Source organism: Prionailurus viverrinus, chromosome C2 (genome assembly GCF_022837055.1).
Source record: "Prionailurus viverrinus isolate Anna chromosome C2, UM_Priviv_1.0, whole genome shotgun sequence".
Lineage (NCBI taxonomy): Eukaryota > Metazoa > Chordata > Mammalia > Carnivora > Felidae > Prionailurus > Prionailurus viverrinus.
Window position 1 is genome coordinate 5,173,539 of NC_062569.1, and position 15,791 is coordinate 5,189,329.

General features: G+C 49.1%; 1 protein-coding gene across 5 annotated transcripts in view; it reads left to right on the top strand.

Annotated features, from left to right (window-relative positions):
• Positions 1-15,791, top strand: part of MLH1 (mutL homolog 1) — a 55,762-nt gene that overhangs the window by 17,893 nt on the left and 22,078 nt on the right. For all 5 annotated transcript variants that reach the window (XR_007155609.1, XR_007155607.1, XR_007155608.1 and 2 more), the window contains exons 10-13: positions 1,433-1,526; positions 2,351-2,504; positions 8,587-8,954; positions 10,542-10,690. Coding sequence is in view for 2 of the 5 variants with exons in the window: in XM_047875048.1 (XP_047731004.1) it covers positions 1,433-1,526; positions 2,351-2,504; positions 8,587-8,954; positions 10,542-10,690 (765 nt within the window). In the remaining 3 variants the exon portion in view is untranslated. The remainder of the gene's footprint in view (positions 1-1,432; positions 1,527-2,350; positions 2,505-8,586; positions 8,955-10,541; positions 10,691-15,791) is intronic.

The window sequence follows — 15,791 nt, forward strand, 5'->3', positions numbered from 1 at the left end:
CCAGGTACCCCTAGATTGTACATGTTTTACAGCAGTTTTCAAAGCCATATAGAACAGGGAAGAGAGAGTCAATATTTCATAGACACATTCTGTTAAACTGATCTATAATAGTAGGGTTTTTTCCTACTTTATTAAGAAGGACTTAAGCCTGATGTGTAACAAAGTTTGCTTTTATCAAAGCCCAGAAGTATTTTTCATTTGTTTTTCCCAACCATGAAGAATCGCTGCTTTTTAACACATGTGTTGGCTACCGAACAGGCCAGCAGAAATCCGTGTAAGTGCCACGTGCGTAGCTCACATCTGTGCTTCTGGTGAGCTGTTCACCGCACGGGCTGTGCATCAGTGCTAGTAGCCTGGTCATGATACCAGGTTCCCAGAAGCAGAGAGGTCAGACTTGTAGGTGTATCATCGGGTTATCTCCGCACTGCATGCTCTCACTCGGGTGGTGGGACAAGGAACACTCCCTCAATGTGTCTCCAGTCCAGAAATCGCAGCAGAGGGACTCTGGCCGTCCCCTTTCAGGTGCCCATACCTGCTCCAGGCCCGTGTGCTCAGGGCACGTGTCCCCAGGTACAGCAACACTGTTGAGGGGCTGCGGGGGTGCTGAGCACTCAGAGAAGAACGGTCTCTTCATTGATAAGGTCACAGCCTCAATTCTCCATTAGAAATAAAACCACGGGACGTGTCCTTGCGACACCGACCCAGAAGAACAGGTCACCAGCGGGTCACCTGTCGGGAGAGAAAGGAAGGCTGTGTTTTCTGAAAATAGATCTTCCTCTGATTTTTGTCTTACCTCTCCCATCTTTTGGTGTTTTCCATCCACCCCCTTCCAACCTGCCTCATTTCCTAAATTACCTTAAATGTACATTCAGCTATCCGTACTGCCCGAAGTGTCCAGAAAACTTTCTTGCTCTCATCGCTCAGTTGGGACACCCCACTGTTGGAATACTGCCCCCCACCACACCAGGTACCTGGGCAGAATCGGTTGCTCTCTCCTCCCACCACTTAGCACACACCTCTCTTGTGGTGCTCACCACTCGGAACTGGAGTTTACCTAGTCACCAGCGTATTGTCTCCTGTGGTACCTGCGATAGGCGGCCAGCGTGTTGTGTTGCAGCATGAAGAGTCTGAGAGCCGATGGCTCACTGCCCACTGTGCCCAGCGAGGTAGTCCGCCCGGGCAGACTGAGGGAAGGGAAGCGGGCAGGCCGAATTGACCACCCTCCCATGTATCTGTGACGTGGGTGAGCGGAGAGAGCCCCAAGCCCATAGTGAGACACGGCAACACGTAAAAGCGGCCTTCTTGGAGCCTGCTGTGGCTGTCCCTCCCGAAGTGTTCTTCCTGAGTGATTTCATGGCATGGTATGAATGTGCACCCGTTACCTCTCCCTCCAGGACAGTTTTGAGCCGGTTACTTTCCTTTTATTTTCTAGATCGTCTGGTAGAGTCAACTTCCTTAAGAAAAGCCATTGAAACCGTGTATGCAGCCTATTTGCCCAAAAACACACACCCGTTCCTGTACCTCAGGTAACGTAGCAGCAGACGCCGCACCCAAGAGTCACAAGGAGCAAATCCCTTTCGGCCGTCCTCTTAAAAGAGACGGGCTTGCCAGTACCTCCATCGGAGTGAGTCCCGTGCGCCGCTGGCCAAAGGGTGTTCTGTCCTTTCTCACGGTAAAGGGCCCGGTTTTCCTGCATGTGTTCACTCATGCAGCAGAATCTCACTGAACGCCTCCCACGTGCCAGCCGCTGTGTTGGTGAAACAAAGGTGGGTAACAGGTCTTGTCCCCGAACCAGACGGAAACTGCCCCCTACCTGGCCCCCGTCTTCCTCCCCCAGGGTCCCTCCAGTGCCCTCTACTGACAGAGATTCACATTGTGGTCGCGGAGCACACGATGAAAGCTGGGTTTGGAGCTGGCACAGCCTCTCCACTGACCTTTGTGTTAGATTTTAATGGTAGAAAGTTCTCTCGTGTTTTCTTGTTTTGATCCTCATAATACCGAGAAGTAAGTAGGGGACAGGTTACTGATGAGAAAACCCATCCAGAGAGGTTAAGCGACTTGCCCCAGGTCACTCAGTAAGAAGTTCCACTAGTTCTGGAAAGATGGTAACAGCTGACGTAGAATTAATGTGCCAGCTCCGTGTGAAGTGCTTTACACAGATTTAATCCCCACTGTACATTGTGTCCATTTTACAAATGAGGAAACTGCAACAAAGAACAATGATGTCAGTGACCTGGGGCTGCACAGCTGGAGAATCCTGTCACTCTGGCTTGAGCTGGAAGTTTTGACCACTGTTTCATTTGGCCTTCCCAAGTCTGCTGGGGTAACTATTCTCTTTTCACCCTGCCAGTTTGGAGATCAGCCCCCAGAACGTGGATGTCAACGTGCACCCCACAAAGCACGAGGTTCACTTCCTACACGAGGACAGCATCCTGGAGCGGGTGCAACAGCACATTGAGAGCAAGCTCCTGGGCTCCAACTCGTCCAGGATGTACTTCACCCAGGTGAGGGCGCTCTCCGTCCGGCTGTTGCTCTGGTGCCTTCCCCACCTGAACGTGTGCCCCCTCAGACGGGAGAGCCCAGACTTCTGCGTGTTGCTTTAGACTGTCTTTCCAAGGATTGCTTTGGTAGTTTTCCTTTGGTAACATCTCCTGATTTGAACCTAACCACGAAGGTATTAGAATGTTAGTCCTCAGGGCGCCTGGGTGGCTCAGTCGGTTGAGCATCCGACTTCGGCTCAGGTCATGATCTTACAGTTTGTGGGTTCGAGCCGCGCGTCGGGCTCTGTGCTGACAGCTCTGAGCCTGGAGCTGCTCCAGATTCTGTGTCTCCTTCTCTCTCTGTCCCTCCCCCGCTCATGCTCTGTCTTTGTCTCTCAAAAATAAATAAATGTTAAAAAAAAAAAATTTGGAATGTTAGCCCTGGGCCTGGAGTCAGGAGGCCTGCGTTTACAGTCTGCCTCTATCTGGCATCTTAGACCGACCCCTTAGGAAAACAGGCTGTCTGAAACAGAATACAGCACCGTTCTGTGCATTCTTCCCTGGGGATGTTCAGGAGGAGGCCGATCCCGCATTCACGGGGCAGAGTGGCGAAGCAGGGGGGCAGCGGGAGGAGCAGGGCCCTTAGAGTCAGGCAGGCCTGGGTCACCACTGTGTGACTAACTTCCCCGGTCTCCATGTCTCCCTCAGTAAGGATTGAACTGGCCTTCACCACATCCGAGGGTAGTTACAAGCAGTAGGTGAAAGTCTGCAGAGCCTGGCACCGTTTGCCTTCTTGTAATTACTGAGCTTCCCAGTACTTTGGATTCTCAGCTACTCCTGGCTGTCTGGGGCCTCAGTTTTCCCCTCTGTAAAATAAACAGGTGGATAATACGATGTCCCGTGTCCCTCCCAGTTCTGACATGATGTGATTCCAGGCAGCACGTGGCGAGGGTATGTTCAGAAGCACAACAGACCCCAGACCTGTAGAAACGGAAACACTTTCCCGATTAATTATTCTGGGTTCTGCAAGCAGAGAGTGGGCTTCTGCGAGCCTACTTCACAGAAAACTTGTTAAGTCACCAAGCTGGCGAATGCTTCACCCAGGACCCTCCACGGAAAGCACCTGGCTGGGAGACGGCATGGGCACTGCGGTGAGATAAGGGCCGGTGGGGCAGCCCCCTGCCCCTGGAGCCCAGACAGAGGGCTGGGAAGAGTCCCCTCAGGTTGCTACTGATGCTACCCGAAAGGTGTGTGTGGCAGGCGGGCAGAAGGAAGTTCTCCCTGGGAACCAGCCCTCAATCTCCTGTGACTCTCGGTGGGCCCCTGGTGCCACGTGAGGCCCACGTCTCGCAGAGGTAACAGACACACAAATCCTCGCAGTGCCGTGGTGGCGAGAGCAACGCGCACGCCGTGAGGGTTGGTGCGCCTGGCGTGCGCGGGTGAGGCCCTCAGCAGTGTGTGGTACGTGCGAACCATCACTGTTACTTGGTTTATATCTGTGGCTGCTCCCTGGCAACTGTGCACTGAGGACCCCGCCGTGGGCAGGACTCCGTTGGGTGCCAGGGGATGCTCCATAGCCAGTTCCTGCCTCCACAGAGGCGCCCCAGCCTGCTAGAGAGTACATCTCACGAGAGAGGGAAAGAGGGACTCCTGCCCGGACTTGGGCGGTCAGGGAAGGGAAGGGAGGGATGCGGAGGCTGGGATCCGAAGGCTGAGTAGGAATGAGATGGGCAAAGGGGAGGAGGAATGAAAAGAGTTATTTCTGGCTGAAGAAACAGTGAAGAAAAGGCCTGAGGGCAGGGGGGGGTGCGGGCAGGAGGGCAGGAAGATGCGTGTTTGAGGTTATAGAAGTTCCAGGGTCCAGTGTTTACCCTGCTGCCAGTAGAATCACCTGGGAAACTTAGAAAACACCCTTGCCGGGTCTTATCCAGACTAAGAGCTCAGTCTCAAGGTGGCACATCAGTAGTTTGACAGCTTTCCCAGGTGCTGTCATGTGCAGCCAGGGTGGAGCCCAAGCATGGGCCCGTTGGGGAGCTGGCCGAGGGGAGAGGAGGCTGCAGAGGTCCCCCCACGTAGACATTTCTGTTGGCATGTTAAGGAGCTTATGCTGAGGTCTGATGTGCCATTTTATGAAGAATCCTGTGGTCGTAGTGGGGCAGGGATTGCGGGGGAGCATAATGGAGACCCGCAGCTGTCTGGGAGAAGCAGAGGAGGGTCTGGGCAGAGGAGGTCGCTCCACTCACAGAGGGTTGAAGATCTGGAACTGTCGGGACCCGGACAGGGCTTGGCTTGGGGGGGCGGGGGGAGCAGGGGGACGGGCTCAAAGCAGGACACGAAGATGAGGAGCACACTGGCTGGGCCAGAGGGGCCACCCCTCGCTCTGTCCCAGCTGAGATCCAAGGAAGGGATCTGCCAGAGGTCCCGGGCTGTGTCTGTGACCGCACTGGGAAAAGAACTCCTCTTCCTCCTGGCTTATTTTGCAGGAGTCAGATTCATTTAGTGGGCTTACGTTGTATTTTCCAGTAAGTAGATTTCTTTTTTTTTTTATTTTTTTTTTAAAAATTTTTTTTTTTTTTTTTTCAACGTTTATTTATTTTTGGGACAGAGAGAGACAGAGCATGAACGGGGGAGGGGCAGAGAGAGAGGGAGACACAGAATCGGAAACAGGCTCCAGGCTCTGAGCCATCAGCCCAGAGCCTGACGCGGGGCTCGAACTCCCGGACCGCGAGATCGTGACCTGGCTGAAGTCGGACGCTTAACCGACTGCGCCACCCAGGCGCCCCCCAGTAAGTAGATTTCTGACCAGTGTGTCTTCAGAAGGAAAGTGATTTCTGGATCAGATGGCCTGCCTCTGCTGGTGCGGTGGCACAAGCCTCGGAGCATTGCTGTGTGTGGTGGGGTCCCAACTCAGAGCTGTCCCACTCCTAGAGGGGAATCAGAATCCTTTCTCTCCTGCTTGGCATCTGTGCCTTGCACAACACTGCCCAGGGCCTACAGCACAAGCCCTGGTTTGCAATGAAACCATTTGGTATGGAAATCACAAACCCCAGGGGCTCTTGGGCTTCTTCCGACTCCATCAAGTATTTCACTTTTCTGGACTTTAAAATTACTGTCTGCGAAGTATTTATGTTAATTTCCACTCCTATGGATATTACACGAGCAAATGAAGCAAATGCAGTTGAAACTCAGACAGAGCGGGGGTTGGGGTGCCGACCCCCTGTGCAGTTACAAATCTGTGTATAAGATTTGACTCCCCAAAGCCTTTAACTATTAGTAGCCTAGTGGTGACTGGAACCTCACCGATAACGTAAACAGTCATTTAACACGTATTTTATGTTTGTGTTACATACTGTATTCTTACGATAAAGTAAGCTAGAAAAAAGAAACTCAGGTTTTTAAGAAAATCATAAGGAAGAGAAAATACACTTATAATACTGTAAAAAACCTGCATGTAAGCGGACCCGTGGCGTTCAAATCTGCTCTGTTCAAGGGTCAACTGCATTTACTTCATTGTCCTGTGTGTGTTGCAAAGGTTTTATATTGTCCATGAAGAAAGGTTTTTTGGGTTTTTTTTGTTTTTTTGAGCAGAGTTGCTACTTTATTTGACTTTTTATTATCTAATTCGTTGAATATTTCTAAGTATACATGGAAGTGGATAATACACAAATTATCCACGAACCTGTCACCCAACTTCAACAACCAACATTTTGCCATATTTGTTTTCCCTCTCCCTCTCTGGCTTGGGGGTGGGGAAAAGAATATTTTGTTAAATGTATTTTTTTTAATGTTTATTTACTTCTGAGAGAGAGAGAGAGAGACAGGCATGAGCAAGGGAGGGGCAGAGAGAGAGGGAGACACAGAATCCAAAGCAGGCTCCAGGCTCTGAGCTGTCAGCACAGAGCCTGACGTGGGGTTTGAACTCACAAACCGCAAGACCATGATCTGAGCCTAAGTCGGCTGCTTTAACCGACTGAGCCACCCAGGCGCCCCAGGGGAAAGAGTACCTTAAAGCACATTCCAGGCATTTACTTTTTCCCTAGTACTTCGTTATGCGTTTAAAAAATTTTTAAATATTTTTTCCTTATATAATCACAGTGTTCTTTTATACATAACAATGATAATAATGTCATTTAATATCCAGTCCATATTCAGATATCCCAATTGTCCAAAAAAGACGCTTTTATAAAGTAGCTTTGTTCAAATCTGTATCCGTTTAAGTTCCATTGTATTTAGTTGATCTGTCTTTAAATCTCTTTTACATCTCTTTGAAAGTAGAAAATCCCTGTACAATCTTTTGTTGTTCCTATTAGCTTATTCTAAAGGCTTCCTATGGAATAATGCACATTTTTGTTTGGCTGATTGCTTCTTAGTGTCATTTAACTTGTTCTAATTCTCCACATTTCCTGTAAACTGGGAATTCCTATAAACTAGCATAATTACACTCAGATTTAAAAAGCAGTTTGTGTTTGCCTTGTACTTTTGGTCACATCCCAGCAGGAGGCGCATACTGACTTGTTATGCATTTTGGTGATGGGACTCATCAGTGGGTTCAGCTGGTGACAGCCTGTTTCCTTCGTTGTTAAGTTCTCCATGAATATTTAGCTTAATGGTTTCACCATTCATTGATGACCATTACCTGATTCTGTTATTTCACTAGGATTGCAAGATTGATTTTCTCATTTTATCATTTTTTTCTACATTACTGAACTGTAATTCTTCTGTATACAATAACTTTCCCTCATTTGTTAGAGCTTTTTGGTTATCCTGAAATACAGTTCATACTAGAAAGTAAGGGTAAATGCTGAATATTCTCTCTTTAATTATCAATGTGCAGAGGAATGAGTTGGTGTCCTAGCGATCTGCAGTGATGTTAAATGACTTTGTCCTCTCTCACTGTCTCTCTCTCTCTCCCTCTTCCTACCCGTTTTTTCTTTTTCTCTCAGTATTTTATCATAACTGCTAACAAAGCTATATAGTTTAATTACATAGAGTCGTTTTTATTTTGGATGCTCAAATTATCCCATCTTAGACCAACGAAATCCCCTTCAAGCTGATGCTCTTGTCCTTATGACCCAATTCCATTAGTCTTTGATAGCTTCCTTGTTTCTGGCAAGAGAATATGTTGTAGGCTCACTGCGTACTTTCCCAGCCCGAGCTCTGGAATTGGCCATTTCTCCAAGGAAATCTGGTTTATTTTAGTGGGGATGGTATTTAGAGACTATAATCTGGGGTCCAGGGGTCCTTACTGCTGCTGGGTGGTCATTGACTTTAGTCCTTGCCAGTGGACAGAGCTAGGAAATATGTATATTTAAAAATAGGATAGTGGTTGCCAGGAGCTGGTGAGTAGGGGAGAATGGGGACAAAGTTTCAGTTTGGGTGGATGAACAAGTTCTAGAGATGGATGGTGGTGATGGTTGCACAGTGATGTGATCTACTTAATGCCACAGAGCTACACGCTTGAACATGGTTAAGTGGTAAATTTTGTGTTTATTTTACCACAATAAAAAAATGAAATCCTCTTATGGCAGGGGAAAAAAAAGACAAAAATAGGAGAACTTTACACTAATATTTCTCATTTGAAACCAATTTTAAAATTATAAGGATTTTGTTGAACTTTTGAATTGTTTACTGGAGTATCTGTTGAATTTCAAGTTCTGGTCAGAACTCCTATATTAAAACTACCTCTGTAACGACTTACCTGGTTCTGGCTTCTTTCTCCAGTACTGCTTCACTTTGGGACCAGAACGTCTTTTTATTTTTATTTAAAGAATTTTTAAAAGTAATCTCTACGCTTTGAGGCTTGAACTCACAACCCCAAGATCAAGAGTGGCTTGTTCTACCAACTGAGCCAGCCAGGTGCCCCTGGAACCTGGACTTAGTTAGTTCGTGTTCTAAATCTTCCCGTTGTCCTCTTTTTAATATTTTTTTTCTGATAGATCCTACTTTATTGAAACATATAAGATAGAATACAGTAAGAGTTCAGCATCAAACGTAAAGGGAATCTCATATTACATAAATACCACGGAGCTTGAAAGATCTTGGTGGCTAGGAATCTTATTTACTTAAAAAAAGTGTTTTTAATCCGCTACCTTCTTTTTTGACCCAGACTTTACTCCCAGGTCTTGCTGGCCCCTCTGGGGAGGTGGTTAAGTCCACAATGGGTGTGCCCCCCTCATCCACTTCTGGAAGCGGCGACAAGGTCTATGCTCACCAGATGGTCCGCACAGATTCGCGGGAACAGAAGCTCGATGCGTTTTTGCAGCCTGTGAGCAAGGCTCAGCCTCAGGCCGTGGTCCCAGAAGATGGGCCTGAGGCTTCCAGCGGCAGGGCCAGGCAGCAGGATGAGGAAATGCTCGAACTCCCGGAGCCTGCTGCAGTGGCTGCCACAAATCAGGGCTTGGAGGGGGATGCAACAGAGGGGACTTCGCAAGTGTCGGAGAAGAGAGGGCCACCTTCCAGCCCAGGTAACCCCAGGTATGGACTCGGGGGGAGGAGCGGCTTGCCTCTGCTGTTCTCCCTTAAAACTGCTTTCTGGCTCGACTTCACGAACCGCTTGCAGCTTCTCTCTGTCTGACTCAGCCTCTGACTCCAGTGGGACAGTGCCCTGCCTGTGACCATGGCTTGAGAGTCCCCCACCCAGTAGTCTGTGAAATATCTTAAATGTCCATTGTTCCAAGTGTGAGTTAAACACACATCAGAAAAAACAAATCAGAAGATTCATCCTTTATTTTTAGTACTGGATTTTGATACAGCCCCAATAGCAGAGGTGACTAGAGACAACCCTAAAACATCCAGAGGGTTCTCCTTCATTCCACTCCTCTCAGTAAAAATGCATTTTCCCAGTTCATATTAATCCCACAGGCTGGCGGTGAGAGCAGGAGAAGGGTGGACGGTAACAACAGCTGACATTTAGCTGCGTTCCCAGCATGCACCCGGTACGCTCTCCAGAGGTGCGGCGCTGGGACCCCAGGCGGACATTCCTTACCTGCGGGCTTGGGTGCCGCACCTGGGCACCTAGGTGCTTGCCCAGGGCTGCCCATCCACACCGTGGCCGGCCACTAGGACCCCGGTGCTAAATTGGCCTTTGGGATTTGGATGCGTTACTGGACTCCAGTTTGCCCGTTGCCAAGTCGGTCTGGCAAGACCACCTGGAGGGCTGTTTCCAGAGAATAATAAGGGTGCCGCCACTTATGGAGAAGATGCCATGTGGTGGATGCTGTATGCACACTCTTAGCAGCCCTGCAGGGCAGGATTATGTTTCCGTTTGTCACCGGGGGAGGTAACACCACCAGCTCTTTACTACACAGCAGTCAAAAGAAACTTTTGAAACCAGGAATGAAACTATCACTCCTTAGCTGAAAACCAGCGTTTCCCCTTGCACTTGGGTGCATCCACCCTGCCTCCCCGTCAGCCTCCCGCTTTCCCTGTCCCACGGGGTGCTTGGCCACTCCTCTCTGTGGCTGACCTGAACTGCCTGAGCTTCCGCCCTTTGCTCTCGCCGTGCTCTGGGCCTAGGAAGACTCTGCCGTCTTGTCACTCAGGACTTCTGTGTCACCTCTTGCCAGAGGCCCTCTCACTGCCCCATCAGTATGTTACCTTTTTAGTTTTCTTCTTAGTATTTGTTGCTACTTAAAATGAGCTTTTTTTCTGTGTCTTTCTGACTCCCCAGCTGGAAAGTAAGTGTGGTGAGGGCAGTCACCTTGTCTGCCTTGTGCGTGGCTGCCCAGAGCTGGCACTCTACGTGTCTGATAGAGGACTGAACGAGCAAAACTTGGCAAGGTCAGCGCACATGCTCAAGGCCCCGCAGCCCCCAGGGCGAGTGACTCCAGAGTCCTGCTATGTGCAGGGCCGGCTGCTGGGGCCGCAGGGTCAGCCGACACACAGTATGCTAGAAAACAGACCCATCTTGCTGGCCTGCCACCCGCACAAGGACCCCGCCCCAGACGTGCACAGCCAGCACAAGAAGCTGTGCCCTCTTCCAAATGCATACACAAAATTTGGCTGACTTAAAAACACAATTTTTAAGAATGGTAATCTCTGGGTTCCTTATCGTCATCACAGAAAGAGGCCCCGGGAAAGCTCTGATGTGGAAATGGTGGAAGATGATTCCCGGAAGGAAATGACAGCAGCTTGTACTCCCCGGAGAAGGATCATCAACCTCACCAGTGTCCTGAGCCTCCAGGAAGAAATTAATGAGCGGGGACATGAGAGTACGTAAGTGCCAAGGTCTGTCGGGGTCTCCGAGGGCCAGAACGTGAAGGTTTTGGAAGTGCAGGAAGTATTTATGTCAGGGTGGCCACCGCAGTGTGCCAAGCAGACCTCCCTTTATTAACCTGCAGCAGCAGCTTACAGATGATTTTCAACTGGCAGGGAAGGGAAAAGTAGTCTTTGGTTTTAATTATAATCATCGGTATTCTCATTAAACCCAGCAGTCAGAGTAAGGCAGTCATTGAAACTCTCTTCAGTTTGTTTCTTAGCCCTATTAAAGCAAGATTCTTTAATTTTAAGCCTCGCTGGGACGTGCTCTTGCCGAAGCACGCAGGCTTTGCAGGGCTCTGAGTGGATATCCTGGCCCTACCGCTTCTGTTGTGTGACCTTAAAGTTGTGACTTAACCTTGCTGTGCCTCAGGTTTTCCTCATCTGTAAGATGAGATCGGTTTTACCCTTGAAGATGATTGTGTTGATTAGAGATAAAAAGTAAGTAAAAGACTTGTTACACAGTAAAGAGTCAGTAGATACTTTCATATCCTGAAGATAAAGACATAAGTCAACATCATCTTCCTCAGAAATAGCTTTTCATAATCCTTGAGTATAGAAGCTCCATTTTGGTCCCTGTTACTTCAAAACTAACTAATGTGGTTTAGGAATTAAAGGGGGCTAGCGCCCTCCTGGGCGTGAACTGACCAGGGAGGGATTGAGGAGTGTAACAGCGGCCCCACCAGAGAGCTGTCACCACCTAATGAGTCAGTCGTGCTTCAAGTGTAGACGACCCGGCTCCGGGCTCCAGACGGCAGGTCCGCACTGCAGGCCACGCGGTTCAGCCATGGCCTTTCCATTTTTCACGTGCAACTCATTTCTTGATTAGAGTAGTCACATTTCAACGCTGTGTCTTAAAATAGGACAACCTGGATTAACTCATAATGTCCTGAGTGGCCGAGGTGAATTTAGCACTTTCCACACTAATCCTCAACCTTCTAAAGCGGCTGCCATGACTCAGCGGCCCCTTCCATTTTTCTCTGTCTCAGTCATCCCCTGTGTGAACAAATTCAGGAAGGCCTCCATTTGCCTTGCCGTGTTCTCTCTTTTCTTTGCACTCTGGCCCTTCGTCCACACGTGGGCAAAGACATAGGTGTCTCCACACATGGCAAGAGTAAACGCTTCCTGTGACTGAGGTCCTGCCAGTTGCAGGAGTAGTTGCCAGTTGGCTTCTGGCGTTTGTTTCCGTGAAGATTTGTTCTGGTTGCTCTTCCGTTTATTGGCTTTCAAGCTGGGGACTTTCACAACCGTTTAAAATAATGTAAGAGCGGTGGGCTGTTAACTTGATTTATTTAGCAGGCTTGCTCACAGTAGTTTCATTGACAGCCTCCCTCAGACTTGGAATTGACTGAGTCTTCTTGAGGGTTTGTCTCCCTCGTGCAAAGCAAGCTACTTAAAGTTCAGGTTTCGAGAAACTTCTGACTGGTTGCAAACTATTTTTGGTGCAGCGTCAAGCTAACCTGCATCACGTTGGATCAGGTGTAGCGTCCGTCGCTGAGGCTCAGTTGATGAATCCAGATGTTCCCGAATTGTGTCTTTGTACGCGTTATGTCATTGAACTAGAATCGCCCTGTGAGAGCAGCTGCTGTTAGGTGTTTTGAAGATGGGGACGTGGAATGGGAGATGGAGAGGACAGATGAGTTGGAACATCGCGGCAGTCAGAAACAGGCCCAGGGACACGCCTTGGTGAGGGCGGGTCGTGACTGGCACGGCCTGCGCACGAGGTGGCCGGCCCGGGATTCAGATGCTAAACAATCACCTGCCTGTGTGGGCAGGTGCACCTTGTGATCCCATCCCGCATCTGAGGCTGGTTTTTCAGATGCGCCGGGGAGGGGCTTACAGGAGGAGTAGTGCCCGTGGTCTGGGAGTGGAGGGAGCCGGAAGCACGCTGCTGGAGCCCCTCGGAAATTTGTTCACCTTTTTGGGGCATCGTTTTCATGCTCTGCAGCAGCCTTCCTGGGCCCTAGTGATGAACACCTAGGATACCGTGTGTGGGCCTCGTCAGCGCCAGCCCGCGTCCAAGGGGAAGGACCTCTGCCTTGGGTCCTGCCCGCTGGCGTGTGGTTTACACCCCCACAGCCCCAGGTGCGGGAAGCTGCTGGTCTTTGAGGTGAATGCTGTACCGGGATTTCCCTGAAGCTCGGATTTGGTGAGGTGGGCCACCGGCCTCAGCAGACCAACAGCCTGACCGCTCCCCCGCAGAGGCTGGCTGTGCCCCTAACCCAGGAAAGGAGTACGGGCTACCCTCCTTGTAGCGACATCCTTAGTTGTGCTTATTCGTGTGATTATTCGATCTACGAATAATCTGCAATACGCGATCGTGTTGTCTGTGCAGGGATCGCGTCTCTCGCACTCCCCGCCTCCCTGTTGGTGTCCACAGAGTGCCTGGGGGGTGGACTCAGGATTGAGGGGAGTAGCCCGGGAGGTGAATCTTTATCGTGAAGGATGTCAGAGTTGAACACTCAGACAACTCTCTTGAGTCTCCTGGATTTCCCCACTCCTGGTGGGCACACTTTCAGTCAAGAAATGAGGTTAAATTTTGGCCCAGTTTCCAGTTAACTGGATGCTGCATGGAATTAGGCTCATCTCAGTAATGACTAAACCTACTGCTAGTCCTGTAATTTTGATCTGTTAATTTATGAGGATAAGGAATGTCGTAATGTCTTTTGCTGTCATCTGAATGTAAAAATGTGCTTCACTTTTTATCCACAGTTTCACTTTCTTGATCTTTGGCGAACAGTCCTGGGTCTAAATGTTCATACTTTTACATGGCCTATCCCCAGATGATAGTTTCTTTCGGTATAGGAAATCAGCTTGGCAGACATTTGTCAAGTATCTTCTCCGCACAGATGCTCGATGCCAAGCCCTGAGGCAGAAAGTGAGGTGAATGGACCTTGACCCCGGCCCTACAGGACACCAGGGTGTTGTGGGGAGTGTTTAGTAAGTAACCGGCTACCACCTAACGTAAGGCAAAAGATACTCTGTCACAGATAGAAGGCCACCTCAGCCGAGCCCAGGGAGAGACCAGCCTGGGAGAGCTTCTGGGCCATCTCCAACAGCAGCCACAGGCTGGGCACCCGTTGGCTTCTGGAAGGCGGGCCTGCAGGGCGCCGAGCTTCTGCTCTGCACATGGCCGCTCAGAAGTAGAGGACTGCTCGCGCTTCCATCGGGTTTGGCTTTACTTGCTGCTTCTCGGAAAAACACACCGAGACCCAGAGCCTCCATCGAGCACTCAGATGTGTGGTTTGGCCTTGAAGCGCAGAGGGATCGTGTCCCGTTTTGCTGCCGGCAGAATGGCAGGGAAATGCCCGTGGACTAATAAGGCTGTGGAGATACTTAGAGGAAGCGTGAAATCGAGGTGCTCGAGGTCCAGCTAAGAGGTGGTGAAGAGGGCTGAGCAGCCTCAGGAAGCCCAGGAAAGAAGAGTCCCATCTGCATGAAGGAGCACCTGTGGGGGCCCCATGCCAGACGCCAGCAGACCCCTCCTGCCTTCCCCGCCCAGGGTGCAGGGCCGCGCCTCAGTAGCCGGGATGCGCCAGAGGGTTCCATGAGAAATCTGTGTGGAAAAATCTCTGACCCTTTTTTTGGTGGATTACACTGCTTTTCTTTCCTCCAGTGCCTCATTATTCAAGATTATTTGATGTTCTCCAGCTTTTAAAATAATCATTTCCCGCCTACGCAGAACATCCCGTAGAGACATTGAGTTTCCAGTGGTAACAGAGGGGAATGCTTCATTCTACAAATGAAGGGGAAAAAAAGCCTCTTCTTACTGGGGGTTGAGGGGACAGAGAGTATTACAGAACTTATGTAACAATATGAGAATTCACTTGTGGTGCCCAAGCTTAAACAGAAAAGTGCTGTGTAGTGAAAACATGATATACAGGCTTATTGCTGTCCCCAGACCCTTTTCTGTGGTTTCCAAACCGCTTTCCCCCATTCCCCTCTTGGTGGTGGTGTTTTTTGCTCTTCCATTTAAAACGCGCGCGCGCGCACACACACACACACACACACACACACACACACACACTGGTAAATACAAAATCAAATTTATAAAATATTTACATAGGACCTATAGAGGAAAACGTGAACGTCTGCTGAAGAGAGAGCATTGCTGATCACCTTTGAATCTCTTAGGTGCTTCTTCCCTAATCCACCCCCTTCCCTTTCCCTTAAAGGTAACCACTTTCCTAAGTTTTGTGATTGTTATTTCTTTTCTTTATAATCTATTTTTACCACCCCTATTTGTAGCCCTAAAAAATTTGTTTAGCCTGCAAGTTTTAAATTTTACATAAATGGGGGCGCCTGGGTGGCACAGTCGGTTAAGCGTCCGACTTCAGCTCAGGTCACGATCTCGCGGTTCGTGAGTTCAAGCCCCGCGTCGGGCTCTGTGCTGACCGCTCAGAGCCTGGAGCCTGTTTCCGATTCTGTGTCTCCCTCTCTCTCTGCCCCTCCCCCGTTCATGCTCTGTCTCTCTCTGTCCCAAAAATAAATAAACGTTAAAAAAAAAATTTTTTTTTAATTTTACATAAATGGAATCATACTGTGGTTTTTTTGCTACATATATATGTATGTATCTACGCATATGTTCCTAGGATTCGTCCATTTTATTACATATAGCTCTGGTTTACTTTTTTTATGTAATAGTTTCCACTTAGTGACTATTACTGCACGTTTGTTCATTCACTCTGCCATCGAGGGACATTTAGAGACTCACATGGCCTCATCCCTGCTTCCTCATGCTCCACCCCACTCTTGGACACAGGAGATTCAAGAGCTTGGCACGCAGGTTTGGAAGCTTGCTATGGGTATATATGTAGGAGAGCTATTCCTGGGTCATAAGATGATAAATTGTTTTTCAGAAGGGTCGGATAAATGTACACATTGTTGGTCCCACCAACGATGTACAGAAGTTGGATTTGTTCTGCTTTCTCTCCAGCATTTGATCCTGTCAGACTTTTTACCAGTTTAGTGTTTGTGAAATGGTAGCTAATGGTAGTTTTAATTGCATCTCTGTGAGTACTAATACATTAAAGTATGTTTCCCCTTAAGTGCCTG